Source organism: Stegodyphus dumicola, chromosome 4 (genome assembly GCF_044657685.1).
Source record: "Stegodyphus dumicola isolate Sdum_Otavi_A_Nest chromosome 4, ASM4465768v1".
Classification (NCBI taxonomy): domain Eukaryota; kingdom Metazoa; phylum Arthropoda; class Arachnida; order Araneae; family Eresidae; genus Stegodyphus; species Stegodyphus dumicola.
The window spans coordinates 48,944,371-48,967,138 of NC_140771.1; the positions used below are offsets into that span (position 1 = coordinate 48,944,371).

The 22,768-nt window shown below is 34.1% G+C and overlaps 1 protein-coding gene across 2 annotated transcripts in view; it reads right to left on the minus strand.

Annotated features, from left to right (window-relative positions):
- The window catches only part of Hacd2 (3-hydroxyacyl-CoA dehydratase 2), a 96,284-nt gene that overhangs the window by 12,260 nt on the left and 61,256 nt on the right, over positions 1-22,768 (minus strand). For both annotated transcript variants that reach the window (XM_085814819.1, XM_085814818.1), the window contains 3 exons: positions 20,541-20,653; positions 17,276-17,382; positions 2,741-2,875 (listed from right to left, as the gene is read on the minus strand). In XM_085814819.1, coding sequence (XP_085670945.1) covers positions 2,741-2,875; positions 17,276-17,382; positions 20,541-20,653 — 355 coding nt within the window. The remainder of the gene's footprint in view (positions 1-2,740; positions 2,876-17,275; positions 17,383-20,540; positions 20,654-22,768) is intronic.

The window sequence follows — 22,768 nt, forward strand, 5'->3', positions numbered from 1 at the left end:
TCCCTTTTGAATTTGTCACGGTATATTCAGTTTCTTTCTTCTTCACGCTTCCTTTTAGTTTTATAAGTTTTGGATTTAATTAAAGATTTCTGTTAGTCTAAAAAAGGAAAATAAATAAAAGCATTTAGAATGTATAGAGAAAGCTGCTATTTTTTGTTTGTTTGTTTGAAATATGAACATTCAGAAGAAATATGAAATATATATGGTAAGGGCTGGTTACAGAGCTGGTGTGGCAGAAATTTTAGAATTTAGTGACACACCGAGCAACAAAATCTAGAAATGGCAAAACTTTTAGAATTTAGAAAGGCACTAAAAAGCAGAATTTAGGATCCCCTGAGATTGCATCAGGTAGGAAAATGCCTAGCGCCAGCTCTGTGTATGATGCATTAACCACTTGCGCTAAAATTTTGTCTCAAACCGCGAGCAACGTGAACACCCTTGTCGACAGGCATTTATCAAAAAAATGAAAATAACGTGGTGCACACATCACCTAACAACGAGATTGTTTATTTCTCGAGTTACAGCTTTGGATTGCACTCGCAGATGCGGAGCAGCGTAATTGAGACACTTTACCGCTTGTTATATCGTAGCGCACGGCACCGCAACCGTGAAGTTTAGTCATATCGCAAGTGGTTAAGGCATAAGTTTTCAAACCCTTTATTAATAAAAAAATTCCTTTCTATAATGCCTGTCCATGTGATAAGATTAGAAGCATTTTTGATGTTTTCCATGCTTGTGTCTAGTGAAAAGTAGAGCAAACAAAGGGAAGATAAACGTGTTAAGATAAAAGATTCTTGTATCAGAAGTAAAACATTCAAATATTATGTTTCCATTGTTCTTCCAGATGTTTTCCAAAAAGTAAGAAATTAATTGCAAACATTTTGTAAAATACATCCATTACATGTTAATACCATGGAGACATTTTTCATTTTGTCACATATTTCTGAAATCTTCTAGAATCATGGGTCTATAAATCTTGCCTTCAAATCCTTCTAAACTTTTCAAGCTGCAGTGTCTAAAATCCTAAAGAAACATTGTCCCTACCAATTCTGTAATGGCAAAAAGGCAGAAATATTTTGGAAAAAGAAATTAAGAAAGAAGCTGATGAAGAATATACCATTAACAGAATGCATTAGAAGACAGGCCATATTTTTAGCAGTTAAAGATCTTATAAACTCTGAAAATATTTCTATAAATAAGTTTGTAGACTTTGCAACTGATGGATCTCTTGCAACTGTAGGCAGAGAGAAGGGATAACCAAGTGTCATAAAGACAACAGCTTTCTGAAAGTTCTGTCTTACCATTGTGCAATATACCAGGAGTCGCAGGAAAGTTTTTAGGTATGAACAATGTAATGAAAATAGTCATAAAAATAGTGAACAAAGTTAGAGTACAAACAATTCAGAGAAGTTTGTTCAGAGCACTGATAGATGAACTGGACTGTCAGTATGGTGATCTAGTGCTTCATACAGAGGTTCGTTGATTGAGCAGAGGCAGAGTTTTAAACATTTTAAAGAGTTGCTTCCTGCTTTAGAATTTTTGAATGAGGCAAATCCTTCCATGAACAATAATATCTGGTTTGGCAGCAGGATTTTGCTTTTCTCGCAGACATCACCAATGAACACTGGAGAACTGTATTCGAATGGCAGCCACTACCTACTCTCCCAACATTAAAAACTTGTTGTTGACAAAAAAGTATTCTATCATTCTCACTAAAGTTAATAAGTCTGATAAAAAAATATGTTATTACATTTGTTATTTACTAATTATACATCAGTTTTCTTATGTACAATTCAGTTTCAGTTCCTTTTTGTTATATACAGTTTAATTAAAATTGACTTCGTATTTACTAAAAATGTAAGGTTTGTTTGTAAGTTTGTAGTTCTTTTGGTTGGTAGCTCATAGTAGGATTTAAAAACAGTACATTAGCTCAGAAGCTTCTAAAGTTTGCGCCCACTGTTCTGTATGAACAATGTAACCATAGTATTAATGTAGTATTTAGGGTAGCATATAGTATTTAGGGTAACCATTTGTTCTGGGCACACCTAAATTTTCCTTTCCTAAAAATTTTACCTGTGTACTCTTCTAGGCCTGATCAGACTCCCTACCCTCTTTTTTTTTTTTTTTTTTTTTTTTGGTTGTGTTTGTTGAAATTCCAAATTTAAAAGGTAGCGTGCCGAAAAAGGTTAAAACTATCTTTGCACAAGGTTGTTAAAGCATATTGTGGGGGGGGGGGAGCTAAGATATGTTAAACAAAGCAGTATGAACAATAATTAATATCAGTCTAGCCCCCCAAAAAAGGTAAAGTTTATAAGGTAATTAATAAGATGTTAATTAAATTTCAGCATGTATAAAAATAGGCATTGAAGTTTTAATACTGGTAGCAAAATATTATAGGTACACATTAGTGCACCATCTCATGTAGCCACTCACCTCTTCACAGAAAAAGCATCATTCAATGAAACTAATACATTAACTTTTTAATGATCAAGTAAAACATGAACAAGTACATGGAGTCTCTAAATGACCCCTTTTGCAAAAAAGAGCTCATAATACAAAATAAAAATCCAGTGTTAATTTTAGACATGTTTAATAATATTAAATAAAATCTATACTAGCAAATGAAATATTTAAAAAATACACTAGCACCCTGGTATAGTTTCACGAATCTACCTGATCACTGGAAGATTGAGTAATTTTAAATTATTACCATTACATATTTTAAAAATATAATACTTACGTGGAAATAAGCCAAATAATAAGTATAGCCTCATAACAGTTGGAAAGTAAAATGAAATGTTCCATTTATTTGGAAGAAAAACGCTAAATCTTTTTGATTCTTCAAAATAAGGAATGTTCCGAAGAATTATAATACCTACAAATTAAAAAAGAAATTTTAAATTATTTTTTTACAAACAGCTATCTAGAATGTACAGTAGACTCCCGATTATCTGCGGGTGGTTTATCCGTGCCTGCCGCACAAAGTTTTTTTTTTTTTTTTTTTTCAAGCGTAAAGCAAAGAAAATAAAAATGTTCACAAAACTGAGCGAAACGTTCAATTTGCTAACCTCGTGGTTATTTATGGCAAAAATATCCCAGGCCTTCTCGGAAACTTCCCCTCTAATGAGTAAGTAATTTCTTACTCACCCTTGCAGTGCCCGCTCCACCGCCCTCTCTCGTCTTACTGACACATCCACTTCCTCCCACTCGCCATTGTTAGTTTAAGCCTGAAAGTGTTTGTGAACCGGTCGGAGTTTATTTCTTATCTTTTATTGTGTTCAGTGTTTGTGCTTTTTGGTTTTGTGTTTTTCGTTACTGATTTAAAATGTCAAGAAAACGAAAGAAGGTTGTGCTGACGATCAGGCAAAAACTAGAATTAATTTCCAAAGTAGCAAACGGCGCTACAAGGCAGCAGATGGAATTGGATTACGGAATATCGGAAACAACAGTGCGTGACATTCTAAAGCAAAAAGACAAATTGGTGAACTTTGCATCAATGTCGGACAGTGCTTCCGCAATGAAAATGCGAAAAACTGTGAAGGGCCTTTGATGAGCTAGACACGGCATTGACAGAGTGGTCAGCTCAAGTTCGAAAAGAGGGTACTCGTCTAAATGGTCCTATCATTGCGGCGAAGGCAAAAACCTTTTTTGAGTTGTTAGGCCTGAAAGGAAATTTTGATGCGTCTTCTGGCTGGTTGACTCGTTTTAAGAAGCGACATGGAATTCGAGAATTTGAACTTCATGGGGAGAAACTTAGTGGTGACCAACAAGCAGCCGACGATTTCCACCATGAATTTGAAGAATTTGTTTTAAAAGAGGAGCTATCTTTTGAACAAATTTACAATGCCGACGAATCGGGACTTTTGTGGAAATGTCTTCCCACTTGTCCTTTAGCATTTGTAAGTGAAAGTAAAGCGGTGGGTCATAAAAGCAGCAAGGAAAGGATCACTATCATGTCTTGCAGTAACGCTACCGGTGGACATAAACTTAGACGTGTTGTCATTGGCAAGTAAAAAAAAAAAAAAAATCTTTCAAAGGCACAAGGATCGAAAATTTGCCAGTTGATTATTTCAACCAAAAAAAAAAGGATGGATGAACCGAAACATTTTTCAAGAATGTTCAAAAAATCTTTGTTCTTCAAGTGTGTACACATCTTAAATCGAAAAACCTGCTTGAAAAAGCTGTGCTATTGATCAAAAACGCATCTTCTCACCCAGCAACAAGCGTGCTAAAGTTTTCTGATGGACAAATTTTTGCAAAGTTTCTCCCTCCAAACATTACTGCGCTAATCCAACCCATGGACCAAGGAGTCATTGCGACAATGAAGAGAACATACCCAACCAAGCTGCTAATGACCAAAATTGAAGAAGGTTATGATCTGAAAGAATTTGGAAACACTACACAATCTTGGCAGCATCTACGACATTCCATCTGCATGGGACTCAGTGAAACCGTCAACCCTCATAAAATCATGGAGAAAACTCATGCCTAATGTTGAAGACAGCAACAACCTAACCCCTTTGAGTTGTGAAGAAGAGGATGAAGATGTACACATGGCCACGCAACTCTTGCCGATATGGTGAAAACAGTTCCGGGTGGTGAGAACGTCGATGCTGAAAACATTAACAAGTGGTTGGAGTGTGACGTCAATGAACCTGGCTTCGAACGCTTGACAGATGACGAAATTGGGAAAAAAGCAAGGCAGAGACCGAGAATGAAGGACAGCAAAGTGAAGGCGAAGAAGAGCCCACTGTGCAGATGCGGAAGACTCACGAAGGGGCTTTGCAGCAAGTCGACGGACTGCTGAGCTATTTGGTAGAACAAGACGACGCGAAGTTGGCTGAGAAACTTATGCTACGAAAAATGCAATCTCGGATCAAGAGAAAATGCTTCCAAAAGAAGCAAACACAAATGACTGATTTCTTCAAAAAGGTGTAGTTTTACAGTTATGCTTTTGTAATTACGTAATGCATTACAGTATTAAAACAGTACATACGTATTAATTTTTCTGTGTATCCTTGACGCCTCTCGTAAGTATACAAAGCACTTTTCTATTATCATTAACAAAATGCATTTTACGTTAGTTTTGAGTGATATACCAAAATATTAAGCGTTAGTTAAACATTTCCTGCTGTTTATTTTACGTTTTATTGTACATAAAACGATTTTTCAAAGTTGGAATGACTGTTTTCTCTTTTGCTATACCCATTTTTAGCTTTTTTCGGATTATCTGTGACTTTTGTTATCAGTGGTGGCCGCGCCACCCAATTCCGTGGATAATCGGGAGTGTGCTGTAAATCATTATTTTAAGATATTTATTCAATTATAATATGTATTATATAATTACATATCTTACTACTGAAAATCTAATAAAATTACATAAATTTAGCCACAAAATAAAAGAGAATAATAATCTAACTGTTAGTTACTATATGTAAGTGTATAAATAATTACCTTGTTGATTACTTTTACTGTTTTTGAAATTATCAACTATCTTATACTCATTCGGAGCAATATTTCTTAATAATAAATACAGAATTGTTCCTTGCAACCAGTTCTGTTCTTTGTTGTCATCATCTTTCCCCCCCCCCCCAAATCAACACTCGGGATTACAAATCTCGATGATTTACTAATGTAGTAAATGCATGCATATCTAGTATTATGAGAATGAAGTTTAAAAAATCTTCTCATAAAAATTATAAATTTTATAATCTATTCTAAAAGAATTCCAAGTGCATAAAGTATAAAATATCTTTTTTCTCTTACTGAAGTTACTAGTTACAAAGTCTAAAAGTATACTAATAAGTGATTATGTCTATTTTAAAAGGATCAATTTACATAAAAAATTAACAGATGAAAACTATTTCACATGGACGTTTAAAACTTAAATAAATGTTTAAAATGTTTAAAACTTTAAACTTAATTTAAAAAAAAGATTAGATACTATGGTATTTGGGAGGAGGCAAAACAGTTAGTGATACTTAGTTCAGTAAAGATCACAAAGCAAGAATTTTAATATCCTTAAATATTTCAGTCATAAATCATATATGTTTTGCATAGTAAATTTGCTGAAAAAAAGAAGTGTTGAAAAAATTAAGATCAGTTAATGAACATGTAAATTTAACAGATAAATTGTTTCCCCTTAGAAAAGTATATTCTGTTAAATTGAAAGTTTAAAAATTCAAAAACACATTAATGCAATATTAGTGCTGGCTGAAAAACTGCATAGTATAGGTGAAAAAATTAAGGAAAAGACAGTAAAATCTTGACTATCCAGAATGCTCAAGAAATGCCAAATTCTGCATATATATAAGAAATTTACATTAGAAAAGCGAAATCACTAGGGAAATTGTCTGCTCCAAAGTTTTAAAAAGAAGCATCTCATTTGCTATCAACTTGAATATTAAGACTAAATTTAAAATTATATACGATTTTGAAAAAAAAAATGCATTTCAGACATCAAGGACGGCATATTTCATAGTCCTTAAACATGAAAGTAAAACACTTTAATTATGAATTCCCACCAAATATGAAAGCTAGGGGAGATGTCGGCAATCATTCCGGCAGAAGTTAAATGAGCAGATGATCCTTTATTTAGTTAGATAATAAAGAGACACAAATTATGGAAATAGTACATAAAAAATTTTAATCACTTATAAATTTTCACATTACATAGGCATCGTTTAACTGTTTTCAAATTCGTATATGGTGGCTTTCATTGAAGCCCAAACCCTGTAACTTTGAAAATACTTCATGCAGTCTAAAATATTAATCATTTTTTCAAAATGTGAGTAGAAAACAGAACTTATGTCCATCTTCACAAAAAGTAAATTGGCTTATTAGGAATTAATCGAATTTGCATTAAACCAAAATAAACATTTTATGATTGTGTTATGACATTAATCTTATCCATTATTGGCACTAAGTCACACTGTTTGGTGACAATGTGGCATTACAAATCTTTCACTTACTAAATTCTTTGGGGCAAAAATTTTTCTAAAATATTCGGTTTACTTGAGCATTCATAGATAGTCAGGCTTTTATAGTAACTAGAAAGCAATTTTACTATTTTTTCCCAAATTATTACAATACGTTAACAGCAATTAACAAATTAGTGGATGACTATTGTAGACATGCTGAAACTGTGGAAATTCATAAGTGTGATTCAACTGCTTCAAACATCTGAGCATTATAGGCTTGGCCCTGAAAGCCTAAAAATCTCCGAAATATCAGTAAAGTGGTATTTTCTTAATAATTCCAAAATGACCCTTTCACTTAGTACCTTGACTCTTTGTCTTTCAATATACAATCAATCTGAAATTGGATCCACCAGTAGAGGGCAGAAATTTTTGGTTGGTTGACTTTTAATGGCACAAAACCTTGAAGGTTATTATGCACCAAACGAATGGTGAATAAAATTCAAAATGCACAAGCACACTGTATCAGATGAATTGTTGAAATGAACCTGCAATGCTGATAAAGGCATGGAGAAACGACTTTGAGAAATGCTCTAGCAACATGTAGAGCAGGATAAAAAGAAAAAACTTCAAATCTTAAGGATAAAAAGAAAAAACTTCAAATCTTATAGTAAAAAAAAGATGTCTTTTAAAAATCTTATGAGGTTGATGTGAGGGTTTTTTCCAATGAGATCTGTTAACATTCGTTGAGTGAAAATGACATTCACGTTTCTGACTAAGAGTAGGACAGCAGGTTAAAATGTGATTGACTGAAACGGGAACGTTGCAAGGGCCATAAATACACTCATTATCTCTTTTCAAGAGATACTGATGTGTCAGTCTGCAGTGACCAATTCGTAGGCGAGTCAGCAGTACATCCTCCTTTCGATTCCCTCTTGACTCACATTACTCCAAATTGGGTTTTACCTGACTTAATTTGTTCAGTGTCGGGCATTCCCAGAGTTCTTGCCACTTGGACAAGATCTTTGTTCTAATGTAATTCCGTATGTCTGTAAAAGGGACATCATTTTCAGAGGTAATATCAGATTTTGCTGCGACCCAGCAGTGCGCAATAGAATAACCTGTGTTTCACAAATGGAGGTGTGCCTTTAAAATTTCTAAGACCAAAGGGTGGCTAGTATTTGTAGTTATTGATTCAAGAGCACTCAGAGAGTCAAAGTAGATGATGAACTTTCTGCTATTCTGCTTAGAGATAAAGATTAAGGAATTCAAAATGGCAAAGTTTCTGCAGTAAAGACAGATGCAGCCTTATGAAGTTTACTACTCTTGATTTCTTTATCACAAACAAAAGCTGCCCCGACATGATTATAATTCTTTGAGCCATCAGAAAAATTGCTTTATAGTTAGTTAGAATGACTGCTTCTATGCTTTAGGAAAATTTGTTGATATTAGACATCATTGGTACTACTCTTCTTATGTTCTCTAAAAATGTTCAGTAGGTGAATATTCACTTCTTGCCAGAGAACAACACCGAAAAAAATAAAGTTTTGGGAATGCAGATCTTTTAGCTTGAATTCTTCAATCAGTGAGTGAATGTGAAGATCAAAAGGTGGGATACATGAACAACGTGCTTGGTAGATACCCCAGTACTGATCAAATGTCATGAGTCGGACAGGATGTTCGGCTTGTAACATTACTACATTCAAAAGTCGTTAATTCGGACTCGTCGGGACTTCGGCGATTCCGGATTATAGATCATCAGTTTAAAACTGGTAAAATGGCATGCAGAAATTATAAAATTAAAAATATGAAACCGTAATTTACGAAATAAAGAACAATTATGATTTAAAGGGTATCAAAATTTACAAAAAAAAAAGCTTAATATTTATTTGTTTACTTTATTAAACATTTCTTTCAATGTAAGTTGTTTAAGTTGCTTCGTTTTTTATGTTATAATACATTCTCTTTAATTCCATAAACAGACATAATTTCTTGTTCAGTTACAAAGTTCCGCTGTTCAAGTGATATAATTGCTGTGTCGAGAATACCGACTAATTTGTCAATCGAAATTTTTTCGTTTTCAATAACCTCTGTCACTTTCTTCGCTATCGGAAGCGAATTATAATGACGAGGCATTTGATTTAAATCATATCAAAGACGAGATGAAATACTACATTGAGTAAGCAATTATAAGCCAAATAAAATAAAAACATCTGCCCTTAAGATAAGGATAGTGCTGACAGATAAACTTCCAATTCAATGCACGCCGCCGCCGCGTTAAAGATAAACAAAGTTTAGATTAAACAAACGTTAAAGTTTAGATAAACTTTATCCATTTTTTGCAGCAATTCCACTTTTTGTTTAATGGACTCCGAAAGATACTTTCGCTTTGTATATCCTTTACATATTAGTAAATATATATCGGAAATTCTATTTGACATAATCGAAAGTTCAAGCTTACTTTCGCTTTGTATATCCTTTACATATTAGTAAATATATATCGGAAATTCTATTTGACATAATCGAAAGTTCAAGCTTACTTTTATAAAATTGCTCTAACAGTCTGCAAAAAATAATAATCCGAATCCAATTCGAAGATTAAGGAACAACGCAATCTGCAACATTAACTGAAATAATTTTAGCTTAGCTTATCCCGTCCGTTATACATTAAACGCGCATTCGTAAACGTATTTTGCGCACACGCAAATTAGCAGCGGTAAAGGTCTTACGCGCATGCGTCAACGCGACGCATGCGCAGAAAGTTTGTAGCTTTGAGGTCCGGATTATGAGTGTCCAAATTAACGACTTTTGACTGTATAATGAAGATTAATGGACAACTGCTTGCATGTAAATTCCAGAGATGGTTCAAAAGAGATGACATATAAACTTTGGACTGGAGATGTTCTGAAACCCCTACAGCAAATCCGTAGCGCTTGATGGTGGACTGGATCCAATTTCAGTAGCACATTAGGTCTTGCTAATGCATAGATAACACAGCCATATTCAAGTTTGGAACAGATTAAAGCGCTATAAATGCAGAGCACAGAACAACGTTCTTCTCCCCATGAAGTATTGGCCCGGACTTTCAGTATGTTGAGAGCTTTAGCACAATTTTTCTTTAGATTTAAGATATGCAGAAGGAAAGTGAACTTTCTGTCAAATATAACCCCTAAGAATTTTACTTCTGGCTCAATGCAGATCAAAGAGCCATCAAGATACAGCTCTGGACCAGGATGTAGATTTCTTTTGCGACAGAAATGCATGCAGACAGTCTTCTGGCTAGAAAATTTAAAACCATTGTTGTTGGACCACTTTATGATTCTGTTTAAAGCAATTTGTAGTTGTCTCTCAATGTATCTCATATCTTGACCATGACAATAGATCATCAAATCATCAACATACAGGGAATCATGCACTGTGGGGTGAAGTTCTCTTAAAATGGAATTAGTTTTTTAGGCTGAAAAGAGTGACACTGAACCTTGAGGTACACCTTCTTGTGGTACAAATACTTGAGAAAGCAACTAACCAATCTTAACTTGGAAAGTGCGGTTCTTCAGAAAGTTTTGAATGAAGATGGGTAAATTACCATCTTCATTCAAAACTGGCATTGTCAAGTGAAGATCTTCCCTTACAGAAACCACTTTGGTAAGGCGATAGGAAATGATTAATTTTCAAATAGTAGGTGAGACGGTGATTTACCATTTTTTCCATAACCTTGCAAAGGCAGCTAGTGAGCGCGATGGAGCGGTAATTTAAAGGATGTTTCGGGTACTTGCCAGGTTTTGCTATAGGGATTACAAAGGCCCTGCACCAGGCAGTTGGAAGAATATGTTCCTTCTATATTTTATTATAAAGAGGTAGGAGGACTACTAGAGATTCATAGGGCAGATGATTTATCATCAATTAAGTTATGCCATCAGAACCAGGGCAGGTCCTATCAGTGTGAGATATTACACTTCTTAATTCAAATATGGTGAGATCTTTATTAGAAGATTCTGCATTAGGATGGAAAAAGTCGATCTGAATCCTTTCCAAGCACATCTTTTGTGGACATAAACTCTTCTGAGTAATTGCTACTGCCAGATGCAGCAGCAAATGTATCACCTAAAGCATCAGCTATTTCTTCTCTAGTGCTTATCAACTTTCCCTCTTTTTCTAGAACATAAAATGAATAATCATTATATAGTCCAGAGGCTTTGCGGACTCTTTCCCAAACCTGTTTGCTAGACATTGAGGAGGTAATAGTGGACATGTGGGCTGCTCATGACTTTCTTTGACTTTCTTTGGCCACCTCACTTTTCTTGCATTTGCCTTAGCTTTTTTAAAGGCCAGAAAATTTGCCAGTGTTGGATATTGGCGGAAGATATGCCACGCTTTCTTTTGCTCTCTCAAAGTTTTATGACAATCACTGTTCCACCAGGGTTTAGGGAACTTTGTCAAGAACTTCAGAATACAGAGTTCAGCTGCTTGTACTATAGTATCAGAGATCACTTTTACTGCTGTATTAATGTCCAGATCGTTAACCATTTCTTCAGTCAGCTCAGCACAAGATGCAAAATGATCCCAATCAGCTTTATCGTAAAATAAGTGTGGTTGTCTTTGAGATCACTGACTTTCCTGTAATAATTATAATGACTGAGAAATGGTCACTATCATAGAGATTCTCTCCTACACTGAAAGAGCAAAAAGGTAGTAGAGATGGAGAACAAAAAAACAAATCAATTGTATGAAATGTTCTAGTCAGCTGATGAAAGTATGTGTATTCTCCATTATTAAGGAGACAAATAGAATGATCTTCCATTAATTGTTCAATCTGCCAGCCCCTTGAATTAGTGTCCCTACTTCCCCATAATGTACTATGTGCATTGAAGTCACCTAAAAGCAAAAAAGGTTCTGAGAGTTGCTCAATTGTTCTGTCTAACTCTCGCTGATCAACATGCTCATGTGGTGGTACATAAATAGTGCATACTGAGATTGAAAAGCGTAGATTAATCTGAACTGCCACAGCTTGAAGGAAGGTCCTCAAAGGGAGAGCAGTGTATGGGTGATTGTGGGAGACAATAAGGCCCACACCACCACGGCACGATCCCCACATGAGTTGTCCTTTCTTACTGTGGTATATATCTGTATCTGAGCATGTCTGCTTGGTTATAACAAGGTCTCCTGAAGTGCAAAGCAGACAGGCTGATAAATGTGTATTAAATCCTTGATATTATAAAGGTTTTGACGGAAACCCCGGCAATTCCACAAAATAAATGTACCCATTATGGATGCTTGTTTTGGCGGTGCTGTTTTTTTTTACTTTCAAGGCAAAAGGCTTTTGAGGGGATAATCCTTTTTCAACATCCATTTGGTCCAAGTCGTCTAGGCGTCCTGCACTTGCTTGCAATAGAACTTTGACTGGAGGTTTGATATTTTTCTCTTTGATAACATCTCTATGTTTGTTCTGTTGGGCATCCTGTTTTCCTTTGGATGCAGTTACTGGCATATTACTTTCAACATAGATTCCCTGATTTTGGGTTTCTAGGATCTTCTGTCATTGCTAGTTCTTTTTTCTGTGCTGTTATTGTGGTTTGCGGTGATATTGATCTGAATGATTTTGTTCCGGATGCATAAGATTTATTAGATCTTGGCTGATTAGAGAGAACAAGTCTTTTGGCTTCTGCAAATGATATCTTTTGTGTAACTTAAATGTTTTGAATTTTTTTTTTTTTTTTTTTTTTTCTGTCTGCCATTTCAGACATGATCTTGAAAAAGCTGGGTGCTCGCCTTTACAATTTATACATGAGGGAGCAGCAGAGCAGCCTTCACTGGCATGGCCTACGATGGAATATTGAGCGCACATGAGGCTACCACAACAAGTTGTCTTTCCATGTCCACAGCGCTGACATTTGAAGCTATGCATTGGATTCGGTATAGACAGCCTAACTGAACAGTTTAGGTATCCAACTTTGATGTTTTTAGGCAGGTTAGGAGACTTAAAAGTAAGTATGACATGTTTAGTGGAAATGAGTTGACCGTCTTCCCATATTTTGATCCTACGAGCACCACACACAATTTGATCTGCCAGCTCTTTAACAAATTTCTTTTCAGTTACTGATAGTAAGCTTATTTCAGAGATTACTCCTCAGGACGAGTTCAGAGTGTTATGTGGCTTAACTTCAATGTTTACTTGTCCTAATTTAGTTAGTTTCAAAAGATGATTAGACTGCTTTCCAGACACAGTTTCTATCAAAAGATCTCCAGACCGAAGTCTCTTAATATTTTTCAGTTCTACTACAGAAGACAAAAGATGTTTGTTTATTAGAAAGGATGACATTTTTTTCAATTCTTCAGAGCTGGTTATAATTAAGAAACGTGGACAAAAAACATCTGAGACAGTGTCACTTCTTAGTCTTTTGGTCACAATAGGAGTATCGGGTACACTGTTGGAGCAGGAAGGTATCATAGCATTCATATTTAAATGAAAAATGATTCAGGTCCAACCGCCCCACCCACCATGGAGCCCAACAAGGGGACCCAGATTCCTATGCCAGGGCTAGCCTGACCTATATGCAAACTGAAGTCCCAAAGCTTGTCCCCAAACCACTGACACAAGGACTAGTGACCAGCTGGTTGACACCTTTGAGGACGACAAGGTGCCTCCCATTTAACTGAATCAGAGGCCAAAGCAGTGTGTTGGGGACAGTCCCTTGTACCTCAACTACCAGGACTCTCCTTTCCAATGACACGGATCTCCACGCACGGAAAACATGTGGGCAGTTTTCTCTCCACTCAAAAAAATAGGGACAAGGCTGTTCCAGTTTCTTATGATGAACCTGAACCTCAGAAGAGGAAACCACATGGGAAGAAGGAAAACAAGAAAAGTTGCAGTGAAGAGGAAAGGAGGAGAGATCACTGGGGCTCCAGGATGACATTCAATCACCAAGACGGTAATCCCCTAAAGGATCTTCGCCTGCTATGCTTTAGCTGGGCATGTTGGAATGGCCTTCACGCCTAGGGTGGTCCTACCAAGAGCTATGCTCCCAATGTACTTTGCCCGTTCCGCCCAGTGACGCCCCCCCCCACGTTGAGGCAGCATAGCAGAACTTGGGTTGGACACAAATTTTTGTGTATAACAAAATGTAAAACCATCCTTCTATGCCGAAATTTACATCCATAATCCTTGAAGGGATAAAAAGTGAAATCAAATCACAATTTAATGTTAAAAGATATTCCTCTATTTATAATACAAATATCCATTTTACAAGTGATTGCTAAAAATGAAACACTGGGATTTCTTTAAAAACAGATGCAAATAAAAGAGACATGGGAAATTATGTTCAAAATCATAAAAGTATATTCCAAGTAACAAATACACAAACAGTAGAAAACATCAAATATAATCATGGTAAGAACAGCTAGCAACTGAAAATTTGCAAGTTCAGTTAAAGTAAATTCTAAAAATATATAAATCAAACACACAAGAATGGATTAATGATTCTGTATCTTCAACTCATATGATAAGTGATGATAACTCCCCCCCCCTCCAAGTTAAATAAGCACACAGTAACTGTCACTAAATAAATTTCTCATGGTATTGGTTGAAGGCTATTTTGAACTTTAAATGATCAAATAAAATCAGAAAAAGTACTGTATATACCACAGCTAGAGATTAATTTACTTTCAGTTCAATCACATATAAATAAAGGTTGCTTTGTTATTTATAGCTTTTATAACAACTCTAGTATTGGATAAAGTAGAAGTATATGCTGCATCAAAAACAAATTTAGAAAGAAAATAAAAGTTCTAAGATCTGAAAACAGTATGGAGTACTGTAATGAATTCAATGAAAAGTACCTAAAGAAACTTGGCTATTCTCATCAAACTTTAATAATTCATTAATAGATATGACAAAGGTTATGCTAACAAGTTCAAACATACTGAAAAGCTTATAGGCTGGTGCAGCAGTTACAGCTATATATCTTCAAAATGAGTTATCAAGTAAAATTATAGAAAAAACAACATATACATTGCGGAACACTAGGAAAGCGAAATTAAATCACTTACACAAGTATTTGGCTATAAAGCACATTTTTTATGTAAACAAAGCAAAACCAGAAGAAATGCAGCAGTTAAATGTATAGAGGTGAAAAATAATAGCAAGCAATTAAATTTTCAAAAAACACGTCCACATCTCATAGATATGCATGAAACAATACTAAAGATTCAAAATTATTTCATCCAATACCTCCAGAATGGTGAAGAAGGTAATGAAGAAACATTGCTTGGTGATGATCTGACAGCAGCTTTAGAAACAACTGAAGAACTGGGTAAATGATCTTTAAAAAAATGTACACAGATGAGTTTTTAGTAGAACAATTAAAGGTGATCCACTAAATAGATTTTCTACATATGTGAAACCAAAGCATCAACAATATTTCAAAATATGAGATCCATAGGCTTTGAAGAAATTTTAAACTTGCCAAAATAAGAAGGTTGGTTTGGATCAAGATGATGGAGGAAGAAATAAACTCTTCAAAAGAGATTAATACTTATCACCTTCCAGATTTATCACCACGAAAACATATAGCAGGAAGCAAATGAGAGCTGAAAATCAAATATAATGAAAGGGGCAAGAAGATAAAATACAATCAAGATTAGTTACCACAGGATTTATCTAAAAAGATAGAAATGATTATGATGAAAATTTTTCTTAAGTAGTGAAATACACCACAATTTGTTTTCTTAGCATGGCTCGCATATAACAGTGCAAATATCCACCAACTAGATATTAAAACAAAGTTTTTGCATAAAAAATTAAATGAACTAATATACATGGAACAACCAGATGCATTTTTAAAACCAGAAAAAAGAAATAAAGCTTGCAAGTTAAAGAAATCAATTTGTGGCCTCAAACAAACAAACGGGATTGTGATAGAAGAATTAATATAATTGGGTATGTTGATAATATTATAATGAGTGCTAAAGAAACAACATTAGTTCTTGAAGTAATCAATATTTTAAAGAAACACTATCAAATAATGCATTTGGATAAAGCTAACAATTCTTAGGATTAAAAATAAATAAAAAAAGAAGGTGGAATCTTTTATCTCAGAAAAATAAAATAAGCCAACTTGAGGAAATAAAGCCCATTAAAGAAAAATTATTATAGCCTAGGAAAACAAGAATTTTTTTCCCTTTTAAATGATAAATATTTCTAACCTGTTGGATGTCTTTTATATACATTGTCTATACATGCCCAGCTACTACAGCTTTAACTCACATACTTAACAGAAGATATAACGATCCACATCAAAAAGACTGAGATACAATGAAACAAGTTATTAGACAGTTAAGCACAAGTGGGAAAGAAAACTTTCTCTATGCATTTCTTCAAGTGTAAAACCAAATCTTGTAGTCTACGCAGATGTCGATAATATGTCAATAGGTGCATGACAGAATATCTACATCAGGAAATGTTATTTTATTGGGTAGTCACATCAAAGTATATCATAGTCTTCAAGAAAAGAAATGAGTGTTCCATTATTCTCAGCAGAAGCTGAATATGTTGCACTATCACAGGCTACACAAAGCATTACTGTGGTTATTAAAACTTACTGGAAGATTGATCTACCTCAAACTTTACCCATAAATGTCTTTGAAGGTAATCATTCAACAATAAAACTTATTGCATCTGTAAAATTGTTGAATCTGAAAAATACAGTTCGGAAACGAAACGCACTAAAAATTAAATTATACATATGACCTGTATGACAAAATTATTATAAAATTATCTTATCTTTCAAGAGAACAAATAACTGAGAGTATCATAACTAAACTAATTCCGAAAGTAAAATTTCAGTTTTGCAAAAATCAGTTACAGTTAGTTTAAATTTTATGAAAAGCAGGAGCAATGGAATTCAGAATGTTGAGTAATGAAACTCAATGCAGCATTCAGCAAAGGAGCATAAAACTGGCAAGCTCAGATGAACTTGTGTACCATTTCAAACTTTTCCATCAGCATGCACCAAAGCCTTAAAAGGATGAATTATTATTATGTCTAACGGAACAATGTTATGCTGTGATATGTTAAGTCTTTTTAAACATTAACCTAACTGATTACTTTAATTATCTCTGAAATTAATAAACTTTGTTGTTTATACTTAAAATGAGCAGCTCTCATAATACTGCAACTTATGCTATTCTTTTTACCTATTTATGATTCTCAATGCCTGAGCAGCATCTTAAACAAAGAATGAAAATTTGTAAAAAGAACAAAAAAAAAATTAATCTTCAAAAAAGATACACAATTTTAATTTTTAAAAAGATTATTAATAATACAAATACTCAAAGTAGGCAACGAAAAGTACCTATACCTTCGCAAAGGAATCCAAGGGGATATAGAGGTATCCAGATAGTGTAGCGCAGCCAGGTTATGAAACTAACATTTACATTATACACTCGTAACATATAATATGGATACCTAAAATTTAATGAAGTTTCAAAATTAAATATACATTAAAAACAGTCAATATTTTTAAAAAATACATAAAATTTAATAAGGCAGTTAATCCTACTTATGATAATCAGTTCCATATAATTCAACAACTAAATAACTCAAGAGGATTCTTTAGTAATACTATACATTGTGAAACAACAATTAATTTAGTTTATTATACACTTAGCGGAAAAGAAAAAAAAACTATTTCTTGAAGATAAGAGTAAAACAGTTCAGTGTTTTCTTAAATTTACTAAAATTTGATATATTTTTATTTCATTGATTCATTTCACATAAAAATTTCAATAACAATATAAAAAATATCAGAAATGAAAGTGAATAATTATGGAAGAAAATTAAACAGGAAATACTGAAATGCTATAAAAAAGCGAATGTAACTGAGCAAATAAAAATATATTTGCATGGAATAACATAAATTCCAAGCAAACAATATGAAGAACTTAATTTAATTCTTACACTAGTGTGTTTCTCTTCCATCTGAATATGAAGCATGTCTGGGAAGAGTAAATACCTTAAAATCTGAAAATTTAACAAATTTTAATATACTCAATTATATGCTTGCATATAAGAATATATATTGGGAGAATAGAATAGAATTTATATTGGGAGCATATAATTGCTCCCAATATGAATGAAGATATTTTCAGCAAGAGATTTCATCTAGAGCAGAAATAGCAAAGCAAGTTCAAGACTTTAAGGAACAACTGATAATGTCTAGTATGTATGAACGGCACGAACAGAAAAAATTGACTATGGAGACGAATAATCATCCGGCAGATGATAAGGAAATAAGAATCATACCAAAAAAAAAAAAAAAAAAAAAGTTATGGAAAATCAAGAGAAGATGAAAATTCCACAGGAAAATAATATATTTGAAACTTTGAAATCTGATGAAAATGCTGAAGCAGGCAGAGCTAACAAAGAAGAAACGCCACCACCAATTGTATTTCAACAGAATGCCATTGATTGGATCCAAGTGCACAAAATTTTAATCAATGCTTGTAGTCATGAATTTGAAGCTGATATGAAATCTAAATCATTGTATGTAAATGTAAAAAACCATTGATGATTATAGAAAGGCCATGAAACTGCTGCAAGACAGGAAAATTCCATATCATTCGTTTCAACTCCAGAGTGAAAAGCCAGTAAAAGTAGTATTAAAGAAACTGCTGGAAACAATGTTGGAAGACTCTATTAAATTGGATCTACAAAGAAGAAACTACCCCATCATTAAAGTAAAGCAGTTCACCAGGAGACGGAAAAATAACTTTGAGAAGTTACCCATTTTTCTACTGGAACTAGAGAAAACGAAGGAAGGGCAAGCAATTCATCAGCTAAAGAATATGTTTAACACTAATGTGAGAATTGAAAGTTTTATCCTGAGGAAAAGGATGATCCAGGAATTTGTACATTCACAGCATCTTTGTAAACCCAGAGCAACGCTGCAAGTATGGCAAAAACCAACTTTGCCCCCTCAAACCACATGAAAAGCCAGAGTGCCTGTTCTGCTCTGAGCAACATGTCTGTTCCTATCGAGGATGCTCAGCAATTGAGAAAAGACTAGAAAGCAAGAAGAAAATTCTGCAAAAACCTGCCGTTCCAGTTCCAACCACTGCAGACCTTCCTAAACTGATAGAAACTGAAGAAAATAATACTCATCCAAATCTCCTGTACAGCAAGAAAATCAAGAAAAACCTCCTCCGAAAGAGTTCAAAGAAGCTGTTAACTGGCTACAAGAACCGAAGATTAATAATTTCCTGAGCAGTATCATATCACATATAGAAAAGAGATGAGCAGCAAAAACTACAGCAGGTTTCAGTGCAGCAATGGTGTTAATGAAGTTCATGGAAGATGAAGAGTAAATTGCTATTACAGAAGGATCTGCTGATTTATCTGTTTTGAACTTTAATGTAACTAACTTTCCATTTTACAGGCTATCCTGTTTTCCAGCAGCAGCTTGCGTGGTCAGTTCTTTGGAGAGTAATCTTCCAATCATTCCTCGGCGAATCACCTTTCTCCAACTCTGTGATGATACTCGCTCGAACGGCTCTGCTCAGAAGTAATTTACTTCACTACCAGATGCTCCTTCAAAATTCCCACATATGTACTTTAAGTACATGATCTAGCTTTGCCTGTTCGTGTGGTGGTTATTACCTTTATTACTAAATATTTACCAATGCCTTAGGGCAATTTTCAAGACATGCAGTAAAAGTAACAGTTGTCACTATATGCTGCCCATGCCAATTTCAACTGAACTGAACTGGATTTTAATATTTTATGTATTATATGCCTAAATTATTAACTGCATTAAATATATCTGGTATATTCCACCGTATCTATACATTTCACAGAATTTCTAAAAGATTTTGCATAAGACTTGGCTTCAAAAATATAAAGTATTCACAATGATTACAAAAACTGAGAAAAAGAAAATATATTACATCAACACAGACTTTTGAAATCTGAATTTTTAAAAGAAATCTGTATCTAAATTTTAAAAATATCTTAATAACTAAGATAACATTCAGTTGTTTTTCATCAACTAAAAGGTTTATGAATAAACCTTCAAATATGTGAAAAAAGCAATAACATTTGCATGCACAAACAAGGCTTGACATTAACCTTTTTCCGTGGGCTATAGGGTCCAATTTCGAATGTATTTTGGCCGTTTAGTCACTTATTTTAACTGAAAGGAACAGAAAAACAAATCAACAGGGTATTGCACTTCCTAATCCATATTAAGGAGTAAATTTTAAATCTTCATAGTTTACTGAAATTTCTTGAGACACATTTAAAGTAGTGAATGTGCGGGACATATATGTCCCAGCTCCCGGAAAAAGGTTAAGACACTATTGTTATAAGATTCCAAAGATGAATGTAGTCTGATAATGTAAAAAAAAAATATTGTTAAAAATTTTCTAAAAGTACTGTGTAAAAAGCAATAAAATGTGTAAGCACTTTGATCAAAACAAGGTTTGATATTAAGACATTATTGTTATAAAAGATTCCATAGATGAGTGTAATCTAATTTGGTACAAAAAATATTTTGTTTAAAAATTTTCTAAAAGTATTTTCTAACTTGAATATGTAATACTTGACAAATTCTATGTTCTTAGATTTACCGAATAACTTCACTGAGTGCATAGATAGACAGTAGATAAAAAATAACTGGTTTTGATTGTATTCGAGGTTCAGAATGTATCATCCCAACCAGCATGAACATACGTCCAAAAACCTGAAATAAATTCAAAAAGACAAACAGTTAAATGTTCTAATTTGATTTTAAACAAAGAGATGTTTAAAATAGGTACATCAGCCAATACTGAACAAATGAACAATTTTTATTAATTCTATGCATAACATAATTTAATATTTTACAAGTTTGAAAACATAGCTAATTTTTTATTAGACTATTTTTAGGAAAGTTGAAAATTTTTCATATAAAAATAGCCAAGAATTCATTAGGCAAATAAAAGAACAATGACATATTTAGTTGGCAAATGAAAATGAAATTTTTGAACTAACATCTAAATAATTTTTTTTTTTTTTTTTTTTACTTCAATACAGGAAAAGAACACCATATGTAATGAATACAAATATTTCTTAAAAAAAAAAAAAAGAGAGAGAGAGAGAATGTAGTTCATAATAAAAGACTCAGAACTCTCACCATTTATTTTAAGGCATTTTAACATATTTAAAATGTTTTACAAAAGACACCTTTCTTGCTTCTGCATATATAGTATGGCAAAAAATTATTTGAAAGCAAAAATGATGACTGCATATTTATGAAATCAAATGAGGAAACTGACCTAAATCTTAACAAAATAAAAAATATAAATAATTTAGGAAGCATATATCCATACCGTACATAAAATTAAGAACTGAAATAGCCTGTCAAACAAACCTGGAAACTTACAATACCTAGCTCCTCATACACTGTCAAACTTCTGTTTCTATGCAATGTACTTTCAAGAGGTAATCACCGTCAAGTACCAAAGGCCTTAAATTTCATCTGAGTTAGCAAAATTCTGCTTTGTGAAACAGATTAGCAATAAAATACTACATTCATATCCAAAATAATAATATAACAGAATATACTATATATATATATATACTATACATATACTGAAGGGCGATTACATTATGATCACTCTGTTAATAACATGTAGGACTACCTTTAGCCCTCAAAACTGCCAGCACCTGGCATAGCATGGATTAGATAAGGTGCTGATAGGTGGTCTGAGGTATCTGGTACCAAGCACTCATCAACTGGTCCTGCAATTCAAGCATATTGTGAGAAGGTAGCATGACAGCACGAATTTGGTTTTCCAGGTTGGACCACAACTCTATTTAATTAATGTCAGGTGAATTTGGAAGCCAATACATGGCTTGAAAGTCGCTGGAATGTTCCTCGAATCACTCCCTGAATGTTTGACTTTTATGACATGGTGCATAATCTGTTGGTAAATACCATCCCCCATCGGAAATACTTTTGTCATGAATGGGTGAACCTGGTCTGCAACAATGTTCATGTAACGACAGACGTCAGAGATTGTTCTATGAGAATTATGGGTCCTAATGTCCTCCATGAAAACATTACACACAACGTAATACACCCGCTACTGGCTTGTATCCATCCAACTGTGCATCTGGGAGCCATGGTTCATCTGGAAATCAGTTTATTAGCACACACCCGTCGATGTGATGGACCAGAAAACACGATTCATTAGACCATGCAACTTTCTTCCATTCTTCTAATATCCAATTCTGATGTTTCTTGGCCCACTGTACACACAGCTGGCAATGACATGCCACCAGTGCAGGGACATACTTCGGCCTTCGGCTGCATAGGCTCATACACAGCAATGTACGCTGCACAGTGTGTTTAGAAACAGTCACCACTGGAATCAATGCATTGTCAACAACGCACTGCTGGCTAGCAACTTGTCATTTCACCATCCATACATCACTTTCGATATGTGCTTACAACAACTGCACGTGAACAGCTCACTAAACGTGCCATTTCTAATACTGATGTTTCCAGTTGCCAAGCCATAACGATCTGACCTTTATCAAAGTCTGATAAATCAGCTGCTTTTCCCATTATGTTGCTAATTGCATAATGTTTGGAAAGACAATGCATAGCTGCTTTATATACTCCCTCAGCCGTGCACGTGCAGTGTGTTTGTTCCGGTGAGATGCCATTGTTATAGATGGAGGGTGGTCATAATGTAATGGATCTTTGCTGTATATATGTAATAATTTCGGTGGTATCATGAGAGAAGAACAATTGACTCTGACATCTTGACCGGAGAGGTAACAGAAGTGACAAATATACTGATTGTGTCAT